Below are 18,385 nucleotides of genomic sequence, written 5' to 3' on the forward strand. Positions count from 1 at the left end.
GTGTTGAAAACAAACCGGTTTGAAATTTTCGATTTTTCGGCTTCGAGCGAATAAAGCGAGCGAGCAGTCTTAATTTAACTGCTTGAAAGCTTACAAAAGCTTAATTAAACAGTGAAAAATTAGTTTTTTTTTATTAACATTAGTTTACTTTGACCATTATAATGTTTTTTTTTTGGAATTAAGATTTTCAAAAACTCAAAATACTGCAAAACTTTGTTGTATTTTTAAGACAGGTCGGAACATTATGTGCCGTTTGCACAGTAACCAGCTATCCTTATCAGTTTGTATCAATGATTTGCCTTTTGCAGCAAATAGCGCTAATGTCTTTCTTTTTGCTGATGGTACCAATGTGACTTCCAACAGCAAAAGCCATAAAGAGTTTCAGCTTGATAAATATTTATCTTATATATCTAATTTTTTCTAAATTTTTTTGGTTTAGTTTAAAATGATACTGTGTAAGTCGTATGGCGCTTACGTCGGGGTCTGAAAATAGTTACCTGGTATGTTAAGGCTTGCATTCAACTCAAATTTCGAAATGATTGAGAATTCGAATTTAAAAGAAAAATGTTTTCTTTTTTTGCCAAGTGTCAAAATCCTAAGCCTAAATTCATTGCAAGGTGATTACATAGTGCAGCCGTAAGCTAGTTTTGATATATTGTTAAATATATGAATTTTCCTTACCATAAGTAATTAAATTAAAAAATAATAAAAATCATAATAAGAATTTACTAAGAATATATTTAAATCAAGAATTATAACCCCTACTTTTAAGGGTCGAATCTCAGTGGGTATTTACTTTGCCCTTGGTCAATCCTCTCCATAGTCATTTTGATTCTTTATAATGCTTGACGATGTTGTATAGAAACTTGATTTGGGAGAAATAATTTCTTTCTTTTAGGTTTCAGGTCAAGCGATAAACCAGCATTTGCAAGTGGTGGTGGAGGCTTCGACTCAGGAAAACCGTCCGAGAACAAAGGAGGTTTCGCAGATAGTAGGCCAAATAATAGAGGCGGTGGATTTGGTGGAAACTCAGAGGAAGGTGGAAGACCGCCAAGAAAGTTCGAAAACAATTCTGGGGGGTTCGGTGGAGATCGGCCTCCAAGATCGCAAGGTGGCGGAGGATTCGGAGGTGGTGGTGGAAGTTTTGGAGGAGCAGGTGCACCCAAAATCGGGGGAGGGCCAATAAATCCTAGGCATTCGAGAAACTCAAGTGGATCTTCAGAAAAGAATCCAAAACCGGTACCTGCAACACCCCCGTCTCCCGTGGTCTCGAAGACTGGAAAAGGAGCACGACTGTACGAATACGACTCGTTTCTGCCTACTGATTCGTCTGTCAAGTGCAGAATATTTCAAGTTGACAGTCCATCCTGCTTCTACGTTGTGATCAACAGCGAAATGACTAAAATGAACGAGCTGATCAAGAACTACCTTACAATAAATTCTGCTGAAGTTACAGCTCCGCAATCAGTAACAGCAAACTTGGGCTACCTTCGGCCCTCCGCCCAGAATAAAGGCAACAGAGTTGAAGTCGTCAGGGTCACAAATCAATCAGGAGACGGTCCAGGGACGAGTACTAGTACCTCAGGACAGCCTAAATGCGATCTGTTTTACTGCGATACGGGATACAAACGGAAAAATGTTCCCCAGGAACAATTGCTTGCTTTAAATCAGGAATTGTCGAAAATTTGCAAGTTGGCGATTAAGTGTCGATTGCATGGAGTCACTGGACCCTACCTTGAGGGCGAATGGACCTTGTCAGGGTTCAAGTTTTTCAAAGAGGCCGTTGAATATGCTGATGTTGATGTTTCATTCATTTCTCGTGATAAATCGAATTGTGTGACTGTTCATGTAACAGCAGCTGCTGGAAATTGCTCCGAGCTGCTCTTGGAAAAGCAATTTGCTGTGAAGCAAGAATCAGATGATGAACTCGAAAATGCAAACCATAATGTCATTCCATTCATAGATGAAACTTCTGATGAAGAAAAACTGAAACGTGGAAGAATCTTGGCTTGTGATTCAGAAAGTTTCTGGGTGTCAACTGAAAATCGTGATGCTCAGCTGGAAACTTTTGATTCCAAGGTTGCCTCATTTTTTGGAAAAATTGAGCAACTGGATCAATATGCGATCAAAAAACCAGAACAGGGTTATGTTTACTTGGTTGCTAGTCCTGTTGAAGGAACCGCAAAAGCCATGAAACGTGGCGTTATTTTGAAATCGATCAAAGATGGAGACCAGAAAAAGTTTGTTCTGCGTATGGTTGATTCAGGAAGTTGCGAGCTGGCTGAGAATGTATACGCTTATCCTCAGTCAATTGCATCGGAGCCAATCATGACAAAAAGCGTGAATATTCTGCCCAAAAGTCTGTTGCCACTAATTTCACCCTTCACAATGTTTTACCTGTCGCTTCCCGAAATCAAAAATGAAATTTCGTTCCCACAAGTAGACATGTTTAATGCATCAGTTAATGGAAAAAAGGTTGGTGATTTGTTGCTGGAATTGAATTCGAAGCAAATTGTCGAGAATATTACCATTGAAGCTGATCAAATAGAGCTGAAGGTAATTGAAATGCTGCAATTAGAAGAAAAATCTGACATTAATCCCGTATTTTCGGCCATTCCGGTTTATGAATCTGAAAAACTTGATAAGTTGCAGACCGATTTGAACGAATTTTACAATAAGCATGACAAAGAAATATACCTGCCGAACGGTGAAAAGGCGAACCCTCTAACTTGTGAAAAATGGGATGTGGACGTCGGATCATACGTTGTTGTCAAGAAAGAAACTGACAATGAAAGTTTTGATTATAATCGAGTTGAAATAATCAAAATCACTGATGAAGATAATGTTCAAGTATTTAACATTGATTACGGATCCATCGAAAGCGGGGCCATCAAAAATCTCCGAAAGTTGGTTCCTATATTCAGCGGTAAAAATTGTCCGGCCACAACGTTGCAATGTGTTATTGTCGACACAGATAATGAAAAAGTATCAGAGCTTGTTGATACAAAGATTAAAGTAGCTTTGCTGCATTTGGGAAGAATCAATATCGTCACGCTGGATCTAGAAGCCGAGACGGCTATTAACATGGGAACAAAGTTCCAGTACCCGAAAATGCCTGAAATACAGCCGTTAAAGCAGCAAATTAATGTGACACGGTTTGAAACGCCTCTGAAGTTTGCTTACAACCTGAAAAGATTTGAAACCGAATTGAACAATTTGAACGAGGAAATTTTCATTGGCTGGGAAGGTTTCGAATTTGCTGACGACGATACGGTGCTTTCTGAAGGAAACGTAGCAGAAGGCACGCTCCTAGCATGCCATGTGAACGAAAAATACTACAGAGCCCAACTGAAAAAACAGGCAGATCCGTCTTCGGAGAACAAAATTGAGTTTATTTTCATTGATTATGACATTTCTTCTGAATACACGGAGACGATGGAATTGAGAAAGCTTCCGAATTATTTGGCCCAAATTCCACCCCTTTGCTCTAAAATTGAAATCAGAAATTTGGTTCCCATTGAAGGAGATTCATTCGTTCAAATCGAAAATGAAATAGCTAAGAAACATATCGCAGGCCACGTATGCACAATTGAAAACATTGAAAACCCGGAAGTGATGTTTAACGGAAAGACTTATTCCGAGTATCTCGTCCAGAATGAAATAGCCAGCAGAGAGTCGAAAGCAGAATCGCTCTTGTCCAACTCGTCCTATAAATGGTCCCTGTTTGATATAGACGCCGAAAACACATCACAACAACTTGCGGTTTCTGGAATAGATAAAGAATATCTTTGGGTGCAGATTCAAAGTCGTGTAACCGAAATTGATATTATGCAGAATCACGTAGCAGCAATTTGCAACGAGAAATACATTTCAGAGCCTGAGTCAGGGTTGCGCCGTTCACTTGTGGGAAAAATTTGTGCTGCCCGTTTCAGTGAAGACGGCATGTTTTACAGGGCTGAGATTATTGACGCACAGAAAAATGGGCCGATTACAGTTCGGTTTGTCGATTTCGGAAATACGGAAGAAACTACCCAAAGTGAATTGATAGAATGGAATAAAGATTGCAGCAAAGTGTTGGACGAGCCTCGTAATGCGTTGCGAATAACAGTGCCCAAAATGTCTGAATTAATGAACTGGGATGTCCTAAATTACCTCCAAGAGAATCTCTTCATGCAAAATGTGACCTTGAAAAATGTGAAGGTGTCTCAATTTGAAGAAAAATTAGCAGCTTTGAGTGCTGATGTTATGTTTAACGGGCGGAATTTGATAGAAATTGTTAACTTTGTGAAAAGTAATCCTAAAGTTACGAATGAAGATTTGAGCAGCTTGAGGTCTATTGATGTGAAAGTTACGCACGTTGAGCAAATACCAGATGACGTTTTAGTACACATTCAAAATATTGAAAAAGCCGCAGAACTAGACTCTTTAATGGATTCAATTCGAAATGCTTACGAGAACATTCACCCCGAAAAATTGCAAATCGAGAAAATTGAAGTGGGTGATTTTCTGGTTGTGAAATGGTCGGAAGATGAAGAATTTTACAGAGGTAAATTGATCGAAAAGTTGGACGACAATCTTTATCGAGTTTTGCTTATCGATTTTGGTAATACTATTGATTGTGATTTTAGTAAGTGTTGGAAATTAGATCACGCTTTGGCTAAACTGCCACCGTTTTCGTTTTGTTGTTCTCTTTTCAATTGTAAACCCCTGCCCGGAAAAATCGTTGAAGCCGTTAAATATCTGGAAACTACTTTACTGGAAGACGCTGAAGCAACTCATGAAAACGCTGCAGAGAAGAAATTCAAATGTGAAATCCAACTGCGAGTGTCGAAGCCATACAGAATTGATTTGATGGTCGGTGAAGCATGGCTAACAGATACCCTGAAAGAACTGGAACTAGCCGAAGATGAAAACTCCGGAGAATTTAAATTCCCAGAAAACGTCAAGATTCCTCCAGATTCGCAAGAATTCCTCTCTTGCTTTGCGCTAGCGACTCCAAGTCCAGATAATTTAGCTTTGCAAATCGGAGATGAAGAAAATGTTAAATTCTCTATTCTTCAAGAAGATCTGAATCATTACTACACTCAATTCGAAGGCCAAAAAGATGAAACTATTGATTTAACAGCAGACAAAATTATGGAAGGAATGTTAGTGATTGCATATGACAGCGAGTATGAATCTTTTTGCAGAGGCCAAGTCAAAAGTGTTCTTGATTCTTCGTACCAAGTGTACATGGTTGACTGGGCTCGTGAAACGTCGCTAGAGTTGAAAGATCTGAAACAAATCAAGAAATGTTTCGCTGAAATAATGCGACCTCAAGCTTTGATAGTTAAATTGGCAGGAGTAATACCAGATGAAGATGACAAGTATTTAGCCTCGGATGAATTTGTAGTTGCCGAAGTTCTCGGAGAAAATGAGCTACAGCTAACACAGGTCGACCAAAATGAAGGCAGTTACCCATCTGTTAATGTTAAAATACAGCCAGGAGATCTAGATTTGAAAGACCAATTGATCGAAAGTGGAGTTTGCAGAGAAATAGGAAAGGATGAAATTGAATGGCCGAAAATAAGAGAAGGAAATTCAGTTGCGACAGAAATTTATGGAATTTCAGATGATACCAAAACGGAAGTCGTAGTAGCTTCGCTCACTAAAGAGGGAATATTCGCACAATTTGAAAACCATCTAGAGCAGGTCGAAAACCTTCTAACTGAATATTCTTCCAATCAAAAGTTGCTAAAAAAGATTGTTCGGCGCCCAAAAGTCGGAAAATATTGTGTGACCAAATTTGTCGAAGATCAGAATTATTATCGAGCGCAAATTGAAGAAATTGTTGACGAGACTAAAGTGAAAGTTGTGTTCATAGATTATCGAAACGAGCAAGTTTGCAACAATTCTGAGATTTATGAAGTGACCCAAGCGCTTATTGAAATACCGAGCTGCTGCGTGAAGTTCCAATTTTCAAAAGAAGTTCAAGATTTGATAAATTGGGACGTAGAACAAGCTTTGACCAACTCAATTACAATCAATGCAGAAGCTCCAAAAAGTTGTTCAATTCAAATCAAAGAAATCAATGAAGAATCGCCCATCGCTATTGAGCTTTTCGTCAGCGAGGAAAAGCTTATCGATGAAATTCGAAAAATCAGATCACACCCTAAAGTCAGTTTCTCTTCGTTCACAGAACCCGAAGTTGCCGATATGCTAGTTGTCAATTTCGAGAACCTTGAAAAAATGTACCTGATTCCGAAAAGTAGTGTTGAAAAGAAAGATAAATTCAATGTTGAAATGACAAAGTTCTACAACCATCTTTCGAATCCGGAAGAACTCAAAATTGAATTTGATGATTTCGAACCGGGAAGTCACATAGTTTACAATGTCATTCCAGATGACAATCCGCTGGAAAACCGGTGGTGCAGAGCTTCAGTTGAAACTGTTTCGAAAGAAGATAGAACGTGCAATTTGCGACTCCTAGATACCGGTGCATGTTTGAGTAACTGTAAAATTGAACGGTGTCGGAAGCTAAACAAGGACTTTGCGACGAAAGAACCCACCTTTGTGACTGAGTGCAAACTGTTCCAAGTTGAAAATACCTCGGCCGGAGCTGACAAAATGAAGTCAAGAGTTTTGGATCTGATCAAAGCTTTCGATAAAATTCCACTCACGATTTCAGTTTTAAGTAGAATTTCAGAACCCCAAGCTATAGATATCTACTTAGACGAAACGAAGGAAAAAACTTTGACAGAAGCTTTAATTGGCGAGGATATCGTCCAGATGCCCGAAAGCTGTGAAAAGTACCCGGAGCTTGAGTTTACGCATGGAGCCAAGGTTCCAGTGACATTTATTCTCAGTGAAAGTCCAGTTGAAATAATCTTTCAGCTAGTTGAATCCAACGATAAGTTACTGATTTTGGAAGAAGACTTGAGAGCTTCTTTGGATTTCTTACCAGAATTGGAAGACGGTGAGTTGAAATCAATTAAGACATGTTTGGCTCAGTCGCCGGACCCTGAAGACAATCAATGGTACCGAGCTATAGTTCTTTCTGTAGCCGAAGCCACGGAGCTGGCAACTGTTAAGTTCGTAGACTGGGGAAATTCTTGCCAAGTAAAAGTTGCCAATTTGCGCAAAATTCCGAAGGAGTTCTGTGAACTTCCTGTGCAGGCTCTAAGTTGTGCGGTCGACGACATCATTCCCTTTGAAGGTACCCAATGGGTGAATGACGACAATGAAATCTTGGCTGAAACTCTCGGAAACGCATCTGAAATTTCGATAACGCTCAAAAATGATTTTATATCTCAATCTGAGGCTAATGTAGTAGATGTTACTGTTGACGGCGAGAATTTGGCCGTTCAACTGGGAAATGAACAAGTCGCACGCGCTCCTGGAAGTCCTGAATCCGAAATCAAAAAAGTAGCCCGGTCCAAATTTACTTTGGAAGATAATTCAGAATTAGTTGTATGGGTGTCGGCAATAGAGCCAGTGAATTATTTTTGGAATTTCGAGCAGGATGAAAATGGAAAAGTGATCGATATTGGAAGTTGGAAAAAGTGCAAAGTCGCGGAAAGTATATTAAAAGATGAGCAAAGATTGGATAAAAATTTCGTTTGGCTTCAACTTGATAGCAATGATGAACAGCTCAATGAGATGAACGCTACAATTACAAAGAACAGCGGGGCTTGCAGGAAACTACGAAGACCGAAAGCGGGTAAAATTGGACTAGCAAAGTCTGAATTAATTGGAAGCTGGATCCGAGTTGAGATTTTGACTGTTTCGGAGAAAGAAGACGGAATATTAGGTGCCGAAGTGCGAGCGATCGATTATGGACATCGAGAAGTTATTGAAAATATAGATGATGTGAAGCAACTTCCAGAGTATTTATACAAAAAACCATGCTTTGCGTTGTCAATGGCTACTGAATATTTAGATCTGGATTCTCTGAATATTGACACTTTAGAAGAGTTGCAAAGAATAATTGTTTTCAACCAAGAGGAGGAAGTAACTGTGCATGTCACTTCAATAGACGAAGAAGGGTACTACCCTGTAGTTATTGGAACCCTGACTTTTAGAGAGAAACCTCTGAAAGACCTGGTAATCGCAGATTCTGTGCCGCTAAAAATAGAACCGAGATCTCTTGAAGAATCCGTCTGCGACAGCTTAAAGACCAGGTGTATTATATCTCATGCTGAAAGTCCAGAAAGTTTGTGCGTTCAAAAATCTTCAGCGTGGAGTAAAATGAACTCAATGTTAGATCAACTGAATAAATTTTACAACGACTTGAAACCCGGAAGATTTATGCTTACAGATATAGAATCGCAGAGCTTCTGTGCTTTCCAAGTTTCTATGCTTTCAAAAACCAAATGGAAACGAGGGCAAATTATTTCAATGAAATGCGAAAATGGCGACGAATGTCAAGTGAAAGACGTCGACACTGGATTGTTTTTCAATGTTCAAAAAGCATCTCTCAAGAAGCTAAAATCGGAATTTTGCGGCGAAAAAGCTTTCGCTATTGAAGTTGGTCTTTTCGGCGTCAGCTCTAGTAGCCATGCAAACGAAGACGGCTCTATGGATGTTTCAGGAAGAAAGTTCTCGCCTGAGGAGTTTACATCGCTAGTCAACGCAATCGTACCTGCATCAGGCGAGGTCCTGCTTTATTCAATGTCATCATTAGGAAGTTTAGAAGAATCAAAACTTCCCAAAGTTTTATTAGAAATGGACCAAGGCGTCGACCTTTCGATGTTGTTGATTGAAAAGAAACTGGCATCACGCGCTGATATTTCGAAAGACACTTTGGCCGATTTGACGGAAAAGTGTGAGAATGTATCTGAAGGGTCGAATGTTTCCTGCGTTTATGTGCAAGTTGAAAGCCCAACTCGTATTTTGCTTCAGATCGAATCAACAAACGAGGTTTTAATTCAACTCGAACTGGACATGACAGAATATTACAAAGTTGCTCAACTAAAGGATTCGCTGAAGTTTGAGGATGATGAGTTAAAATGCGATGGTATGTGTGCTGTGTTTTCTGATTTTGACAAATTGTGGCACAGAGCGACAGTTGCAAAATTGAATAGCTCCGAGGACCAAGAAAGCGAGAACATTGAAGTGTTTCTGATCGATTGGGGAACAAAGGAAACTGTTTCGAAATCTTCAGTAATGCCGCTTCTGGCAGAATTCGTATCTGTTTTACCTCCACAATGTGTTATTGTTGAACTGGCATCAATAGTTCCAGACGAGCCTGACGAAGATTGGATTGAACCCGAAGACACAAAGAAAATGGCGGCAATTTTGGAATCAGTAGAAGATGCAATTGTGACGGTGAAAGTAGCTATGTTTGATCAGAAATCTCGGGTGGCGGTCGCCGATATTTTGCTGGCAGAAAACAAAAGTGTATGCGATATTGCTGTCAATGAAAGGGGATTCGCTTCTTTCAAAGACAGTGAAAAGTCATCCGATCAATTCAAACTTTACAAAACAGATTTGGAAACTTTAACGAAGGCAAATGCAGAATCTATAGAAGTAGAGGTTTCAAACATGGACCTAAAAACTATTTATGTTTCGACAACTGAAAATAAAGGCAAAGCAGATGAGCTTCTAGAAAGTATAAACAAGTTGATTGCCGAGAAAATTGTATCGGATTGTTTAATGAAGGAACTTAGAAGACCGAAGGCGGGCAAAGATTGTATAGTTATGGAAAATGATACTGCCCAATATTACAGAGCGCAAATTGAGCGCATCATTGATGAATCGCAATTGGTGAATGTATATCTTGTTGATTACGGAGTGTTTAACTTGCTGGACAAGTCAAAATGTTTCCAAATAACCGAAGGATCTGCTCTTCAAGAGTTGGTGAAAAGTCAACCCAAGTTAAGCTTCAAGTTGAAAAACGAAATTAAGTATTTGGACAGCGATATTGAAGATGAGTTCTTCGAGTTTATCAGTGATGAAAATGGTGTTCCTAAAATTATGGTCAAATTAGCCACAGAAGATTTCGTAGAACCGTTTAAAATTGCAGACATATCAGTCAAGGGCCAGGAAATGTCACTTGAACGCTTCGCTAAAAGTTTCCACGAGCCTATTTTTGAACTGAAAAGCGAAATATCGAAACTAGAAGAAAATTCTGAAATGGTTGGTGGAGTTTCCATGTATGCCTCGGATCGTGTCTATGTTCAATTGAAAGCTGATTATGATCAAATTGACGCTATTCAGGCAGACCTAGCAGCGAAATACGGAACTGTAGAGCTTGACTCCAGTCAGATTTCAATCAGCTGCGACATGGCTCTTCCTGGAGCGATAGTTGCCTGCAAATCTGCCCTTGATGAAGCCTGGTACCGAGCAGAAATCGTGGAGTTACCTTCGAATGATGATGATGATGAATTCAAAGTTATCATGATAGATTACGGATTTGTAGACAACGTGAAATTGAATGCCTTGCGTGTTTTGGTTCCAGAGTTCCATGAGTTTCATAAATTAGCGGTTCCGTGTGTGTTGACGGATGTCGATGAAATTGTGAAAAACAAAGATGGTGGATATAGTCACGACAGCGTAGATAAAGTCATCAAAAAGTATGTTTGTGAACCAGAAACGGAAGATATAACAGCTGTTGTTCATGACGCAAGCGAGACCCCTTGGAAAGTTTCTTTCAAACTCAGATCTCCAGATGGTGAAAAAACTTTGGCTGACCTTATGAAGTAGATCGATAAATCAAAATTGCGCACAACTTAAGTTACACGGAATTAAGTTACACGGATGCTGTATTTATGCAAACTTTTCAAAACTTAACAATCTCTTTCTTGATATCTCTTTTTTTCTCTCTTTGATGCTAGTTTTAACTAACCAGTGATTTTGAACAGATCAGATTTTGTCAGTAAAGTGCTTGTATAAAAACGAGGTCAATTTCTTCTGGCGCTGCTTTTTCTACCCTTAAAACTTGTGTCAACAGTAGAAACTATCTAGCTTCGCGTCTTTTTATATTGATTATTTTTTTCTAAACGTCTTTGAAATGAGATCAGTGTCTCGAAATTTGTTAAGACTTTTTCAGCGCATAACTTTTAGCGTTATTAACAAGCACTTTATAACACTTACTTATCTGTTAACCGTGTTTCTTGATTCTGCGAATCTAATTTCTGTTGTAATTTATTTCGAACATCAAATTTACATTGGGAGAATGTCGAATTGATAAATGAAACTCCGTACATATGAATTAAAATGTTGCGTTTCATTGTTTCCTCAAGCTCAAAAAATGATCCTCGAAAAAAGTTGAAGTCTGTTTGAACTGACGCGATAGTAATAGTGTTATGTCGAATATACCAGACCTTCCGTTTCATTTGGAGTCCCAAAATAGTTTAAATCTTCTCTGTAATGATAAATTTCATGGAAAGAAAGTTTATCTAGATAAAGATTTGTCAGTTTAATCAAGTAACTAGACTTATTGAAACGGTTATCTACAACAAAAAGTGAATAAACTGTAGCAAAGACTGTTCCTACTGCATTGAAGCTATGAAAAACGTGAAATTGTGTAATGCTCAGTCCAGTTTCATGATTTCTCATGACGAAAAAATTTCAACCAATCAGAATATTTGGACGTTCCGATTGGCCAAGTTACTTTTGCAGATAACCGAAGTCTGGATTAACAGAAAATAAAACATATTGGCACAGCAAAGTTTTGCGGTGCAATTTGTGCGAATAAACAATTTTTTGTTTTGAATTTTTTTCAAAAATCGATTTGAGGTTTCTTCCAATACCCGATTTAAATTTCAAAATTCATGTATCTGCTTTTATCGGTAAAATTTTTTTAATGGCATGGATTTTTTCAAAATTTTCTCGATTTCTGTGACATTTTTGATTTCGATTACTCAATTCTGATTGGCTGAAAATAACTTGAAATTATTTTCGACTATTCGATCCTTCCATCATAAGGGACGCCACCCCCAATTAAGATTTATTTCTGAGGCGGATTGCTAATTTAACAAATTATAGCCGTTAATTATCTCCAAGTTCTATTTTAAACACCCGCATAACTTTTATTAAGACTCGTATATGAGGGCAAAGCCCTGAGTGTTCCGCCTGCCAGAATTGGGATCGAATGTTTTTGGTAAAGAAAAATATGAAAAACCATAAATGTTGGACGTTATCAAACATCTAGAGTGAAAATTTGCGTCGAGCTAAATTAAAATGACTAAATAGCTGGCATCAGCTCAATTTGGATCGATTTTTTAGTGCGGGATGATTTGCAACGCATAAACAATAAGACTGCTCGTATATCAGGCAAAAACCTGAGTGTTCCAACTGTCCTTAATCCATAACAAATAATTTTTGGGAAAAGCAAATATTGAAAAACTGTTTTGGACAATATCGAAGATCAAGTGTGAAAATTTGAGTTGTACAAAATTACTACGACCGATTAGCTAGCCTCAATTAAACGTGGACCGATTTTGCTTTGCAGCATATTTGCCCCGCAGAAATAATTTGCGTTACGTTTTCTGAATTATGAATAAAAACTTCAAAGACTCTTAAATTAGTCCAGAGGATGGCCAAATTGGCAATTTTTCAACTCCCAGAACTTGACAAAAATCGGAGACAAATCATCGAGAAAAGTGACTGGAAGTAATTATGGCGTAAGTTGCTGTTTTCCTCACCGACCTTAGATATGCCATAGTAGGTGAAGTTTGATATCATATTATAAGATTATTCAATGTGATTCGAGTTCGAAAAAAGTGTAATGAAGTTTTTTAGAGTGGGGATACATTGATGTGATTTTCTCTGATTTCAGCAGGTGTGGATGTAAGTTTATTCTAAGTTGGGAGCGGTTTATTTGAAAAGTTTGATGACCTTTTTATAAGTCACCCAGATTGATTGTCCTAGCTCAATAAAGACCCTATGTTGACCAGCTTTTCTTCGCAGCATGCAAATTCTTCAAAAGACTGGCCAAAAAAGGCTGTTCTGGGTACTTATTGAATGGTTTTGACAAAAAGAATGCTTTTCTGGCGCCCGCTTTACCTCAAAATTAGTATAAACTGGCGTTTGATACGCCTTGAGATAATTTTCTAGATCAGCAGGGTATTACTCTCACCTGTGGGTGTTGAGGGGGTTGAGTTTTTGAGTGCGGGAGTCCTCCCTAATTAGGCTTTTGGTTTTAAGTCTTAGTGGCAATCTAATTAGCTTGAATCACCAACTCTACTCTGAACCATCAATTTACTTTTGAGAAGCCAATTTATTTCACTCCGGTTTTTGTGTTATTAGGAGTCAATGAACTTAGTGAAGATTCTTTAGCAATTCGTGATGATGTTTCCCAGTAAACAGTCTTGAAACTTGTCAAGGCACAAAAATCTTTTCGCGGTTTGATTTTTAATTTTTTTTTCAGTTCTTTTACTTGGCTACAAGTAAGGCAAACTGCTCTATCAAACAGTAGTATTGTTAAGATAGAAAAAAAAACGTGATCAACTTTAAGTTTCAAAATTGAATTCTAATATTTAGATTTCCCAGCGGAATATAAATCTTACCTGTTGCTTCAATTTTCTGCATAAAAATTAATTTTGCCAAAATGTGTTATTCTTAAATTGTTCTCAAAACTCCAATAATTTTCAGGCCAGTTATTTGATACTTTGAAATACGGAAGATGGAATTTTTAAAAAAATGTTTTTTCGATTTCCTTGCGTTTCTTGACCCTTTTACAAGTGACGGTTCGCTATGTTTCTAATTAATTTCACGGTTGTTATTTTTTTAAGCACGCATTTTGTTGAAGAAAATCTCATTTTTTAAAGATTTTGTTCTCCTGTCAATTTTTAACCTACAGATATAGTTTTAGCTTGTGTCTAATGTCCACCAGCAAATATCTTAGTTGGAATTTTTTTAATGTAACTGTATTCAAAACAACGCGAGGCATTTATTTTCTATCAGCAATTTTTTTGACTTTTTCAATTAAATTCTCATTTGCTACCGGCTTGCTTTTCATGCTATTTATGTATTATATAAAAATGCTTCAAAGCTCTTCCTTGTTTTTTATTTTTGCTTCATTTTTGCAGTGTTTCCTAAATTTTTTTGTACTTTGTTTTGCTGAACATCAATACGAAATCTAATTTAATTGAAAAACAATTATTTTCATGAGATGTTCTAATTTTACCTAGTTTAGAGTTATTTTTATTTCGTGATTGATAATTAAGAAAAAGGAACAGAAATGAGTAGACAGAAATGAGAAGACAGAAATGGGTTATGAACCATATGATTTATCACTCAACCCAATCCGATGATTATTTGTGGTACCTGATTCTGCGTAAAATACAAAAAGAAAAAATTACAACATACCAGAATACATAGTTCCTCTCCATATTCAATGGTCGGAACAAAAAAAGAAGAATCAACTTAAAACACAACCGAATTCAAAGTTCCTCCCCATTTTCAATGGTCGGGACAATAGGGGACTTCAAAATGGATGTTTTTTTTTGCATTGTGTCACGAAATTTGAGCCTTTTGAAAATTCTGGAAGAATGACTTAAAATCATGATTTTTCATAAATTTTTATGGATTTTCAAAATAATTGAACATTAGTTCAGTGCGTTTTAGAGTTGAAAAACTAAACAACCTTGAAGATTCTCTTCTAGTTTACACTCTCTGCAATTCAAAGCCGGTTTGTGTAACCAGGTGGATGTCATCTTTCAGTGGTGCATTGTCAAACAATGATTAATTTACGCTAAGTTTGATAAAGTTTTACAAATACACTTGAAACTGCTAAAGACAGTGTGTTTGAAGCAGTTGAAAAGTTTTAAGTTTGACCCAAAGTGCTTTTGGCTTGAAGTCCGGTCGTTTTGTTGTTCCAGACTATAGCGCAAAATAATCTTCACTTTGGTTCAAATTCGTCTGCTAAATTGTAGGCTAGATACACTAAATTAGAAAACTTAAAAATAATTTTAGGATATTTATGATTTTTAAGGCCAGAATAGCTGAAATATAAAAACAAATTATCGAAACAATGATTTTCAAATTGGCTTCTTATCTGTTACAAAACTGGATCTACTTTGTTCCAAATATGATGAAAGTTGTGATATGTTGGCATAAATGGTGTTATTTAAAGGTAAACGTAGAATCAATGTGTTACGATTTAACCAGGCAATGTAATAGAACGATCATTTGCTGACAAAATGATTGCAAAAGTGGTCATTGCTCTATCGTTGCTTCTGCATACTGTCTATTCGAGTTCGAGATCTTTTTCTGTGGATTGGGAGCATAAAACGTTTCTCAAAGATGGCCAACCTTTTCGTTACGTTTCCGGGAGTTTCCACTTCACAAGAGTTCCCAACCAATACTGGGAGGACCGCTTGATGAAGATGAAAGCCGGAGGTTTGAATGCTGTTGAGACGTACTTTCTCTGGAACTTTCACTCACAAATTGAAGGTCAATATGATTTCGAAGGAGATCGCGACGTTGAGAAGTTCCTAAGACTTGCCAATGATACGGGACTTCTGGTGATTGCAAGAGGGTTCCCTTTTGCATGTGCCGAGTGGGAGTTTGGAGGGTTCCCGTGGTACCTGAAACGAACAGACGACTTCACGTTACGATCTTCGGATCCGAAATTTCTCGCCTATGTCGACGACTGGTTGAGTCAAATTTTGCCAAAACTGGAACCTTTTCTGTACAAAAACGGCGGTCCTGTCATAACAGTTCAATATGAAAACGAGTACGGAACTTACTTTCCCGGCTGTGATCAAGTCTATTTGCAACATCTAGTTGACAAAATAAAAGAGTACCTAGGATCCGACGTGGTTTTGTTCACGACAGACCGAGCTTACACAAGACGAGCTTTGAAATGCGGCTCAGTGAAAAGCGAGTTGGCGACTGTTGACTTTAAAGTGACGAGTTACCCGCAGTTTTATTTCGACGTTCTCCGAAGATATCAACCAAATGCTCCTTTAGTCAATTCTGAGTTCTATACAGGTTTGTAAAGCGCTGTTTTGAAAAGTTAGGAAATATATAGGCAATATTTAAAAAATTTTATTTGCATGAAGTAGCACCGATAAGTAGAATACGGTATTTTAAGTTCAGTTTTCAAATTTTCTAAAGAAATCAATTTCAAAAAAATGGTTTCATATAGTATATAATAGGCAACCATTTTAATGGTCTCTAATAGTTTTGGTAGCTCACATTTTATTTTTTCAGTTAATTTCGAAAAGACTTGTACTATTATCAAGATATTTACCTTTGTGGCAAAGACTTCCGTGCGTAATATACCACTGGTGCCGAATGTAAGCGAAGCGGATCAAGACTGTTTTCAGCGCTAAAACTAAGTTACATTTCTTAGTTGTGCAATAATTTTTTTTCATAGGTTGGTTAAACCATTGGGGAAAGCCCTTCCAACTTGTCTCGGCAGCCGATTTGTCCGAGTCACTCGACAAAGTTCTTTCGCTAAATGCATCTGTCAATTTTTATATGTACACCGGCGGAACCAACTTCGCCTATTGGGCTGGCGCGAACTTCGGGCGTCCGTCGAACACATACGACTTGACAACTTACGATTATGATGCCCCGATTAGTGAATCAGGAGACACGACTTGGAAGTATTACGTAATACGTGACACAATTGCGAAATATTTTCAAACTCTAACTGAAAATCCTCCTCCGAACTCTACGAAAACATCGCTAGCTGATGTTAAACTAACACTGAAAGGATCGCTTGTTGATTTTTTGGACATTGTCACTAAAAACAACACTTTTATCGAATCCAAGTACCCAAAAAATATGGAAGACCTGGGATTTGATTACGGCTTTGTCATGTACCGGGTTCAATTGAGTGGAATTTATCAAGGAAGGTTGGACTTGTCCTTCGCAATCAACGGTTTGGGTGATCGAGCTTCGATTCTGGTGACCAAATCCAAAAACGACTCGACAGGCGCTGTGTTTCTGGGAACTGTTGACAACAATCACTACCTTCATCCGAAGTTGGCAGTCGATGGAGTTAGTTTGGAAAGTGGGGATTTTCTGGCGATTGTAGTCGAGAACAGGGGAAGGGTTAATTGGGGTCCACACATGAATGACCAGCACAAGGGCATCAGAGGAAATGTTACACTGAATGGCGAGTAAGTTGAGATTTTACCAACAAATCAAATTATCCAAATTTCGCAAGCGCGTTTGTTGTGTTTTGTTTTTTTGATCTTCAATTGAATTTAAAAAAATACTTCTAGCCCCAAATCCTAAAATTTGCAAGAAAAATACATCGGATCAAAATGAGTTATTATGATTCACTGATAGGCTCGTAAGCTTACAATAGAATATTGTTATATTAACATCATGCAGCATGTCGAATAAATAAAATTATTCAAAAAAAAATTAAAAATAACAGAAAATAGATATATTAGATTATACAATTTGAGCGGTCCGCATAAAAAGTTTATACGATAATTATTAGCTCCCATTTTTTTTTATAAAAGAATTTCCTTAATCACAGCAATTTAGAAAAGACCATCTATTATGCTCGTTTAGAATGCTTCAAAACTGGGAAACAGCTCACTTGATGTTAGAAAATTTTGGGAGCAACTTCATAAACACTACTAAAGTAACCGAAAGTTCTGATTTCCCACTACCATTGGTGTATCAAGCGGAAGTTGATATGGATCTCTATGACTCATTTCTAAACACGACTTCATTCGGCAGAGGTGTTGCACTCGTGAACGAATTCAATCTGGGACGCTATTGGCCGACGATGGGACCTCAGCAGACATTGTTTTTCCCGAAGGCGGTTCGAAACTCGACTTTTATATTGACCCTGGTTGAGTTTGAAATGAAAAGCAAAGACGGCAGAGTTGATTTTTTGGACTACCCGATTCTTGATTCAATTTAAATAGCTGGAAATTTAATATATCTATTATCAAACTTGTGGAAGAATTGTCAGGAAATTGTAAGCATTCGTTTTTGTTTCAAACTGACATAGAGGAAGTTTATACCAGTCGATTTAAATGTTGCCTAACTCTAAAAGTACAATAACAAATTGATTTAAAAAAAAATGCGAAAAACGTGACAAATGAGGCCTAGTAAGCGATTAATATTATTTAGTTGGAGCAGAGGAGGAAGTTAGATTTTTTGGAGGGAGTTTTTTGAAAAAAAAATCAATTCAGTTCCCCAAACTAATTTTCCGACCCCTCCTAACCGACACACTAATTGGAACTTTTGCGCTGCAGACAAATTTCTGAAAAAAAGTCCAAAATGACGAAGTTTTGGGGAAAAACGGCCCGAAATACCAGAAAAACGGCCCAAAATACCAGAAAAACGGCCAAAAAACTGTCTTTTTGAGCGCTATTCCATTTAAACCTTAAATCAAATTGTGCTCAAGGCGCCTGTGGAAAACATTTTGGACCGGTCTGCCAAAAATTCGTGTTTTAAAACAGTACCACGGAAAGCCTTTGGGTTA

The 18,385-nt window shown here is 37.7% G+C and overlaps 2 protein-coding genes across 2 annotated transcripts in view; both read left to right on the forward strand.

Moving 5' to 3' along the window:
- Positions 1-11,198, forward strand: part of LOC134848484 (uncharacterized) — a 29,032-nt gene extending 17,834 nt beyond the window's left edge. Inside the window, exon 8 of the mRNA XM_063865960.1 lies at positions 899-11,198. Within this exon, the coding sequence (XP_063722030.1) occupies positions 899-10,683 (9,785 nt within the window). The 3' untranslated portion in view covers positions 10,684-11,198. The remainder of the gene's footprint in view (positions 1-898) is intronic.
- A 3,879-nt stretch (positions 11,199-15,077) lies between these two features.
- LOC134847802 (beta-galactosidase-like) lies at positions 15,078-17,886 on the forward strand. The gene is made up of 3 exons (XM_063865019.1): positions 15,078-15,918; positions 16,307-17,057; positions 17,461-17,886. Exons 1-3 carry the CDS (start codon positions 15,126-15,128, stop codon positions 17,816-17,818), a joined length of 1,902 nt encoding a protein of 633 aa, XP_063721089.1. The 5' UTR covers positions 15,078-15,125; the 3' UTR covers positions 17,819-17,886.
- The last annotated feature ends 499 nt before the right edge of the window (positions 17,887-18,385 follow it).

This window comes from Symsagittifera roscoffensis, chromosome 6, assembly GCF_963678635.1.
Source record: "Symsagittifera roscoffensis chromosome 6, txSymRosc1.1, whole genome shotgun sequence".
In the NCBI taxonomy this organism is placed as follows: domain Eukaryota; kingdom Metazoa; phylum Xenacoelomorpha; order Acoela; family Convolutidae; genus Symsagittifera; species Symsagittifera roscoffensis.

Excerpts from the sequence above, each read along its gene's own strand:
- LOC134847802 (XM_063865019.1), top strand. The coding sequence starts at position 15,126 with ATGATTGCAAAAGTGGTCATTGCTCTATCGTTGCTTCTGCATACTGTC. Across the intron at positions 15,919-16,306 it reads CAATTCTGAGTTCTATACAG|GTTGGTTAAACCATTGGGGA; the intron begins GTTTGTAAAGCG and ends TTTTTTTCATAG. Across the intron at positions 17,058-17,460 it reads AATGTTACACTGAATGGCGA|AATGCTTCAAAACTGGGAAA; the intron begins GTAAGTTGAGAT and ends ATGCTCGTTTAG.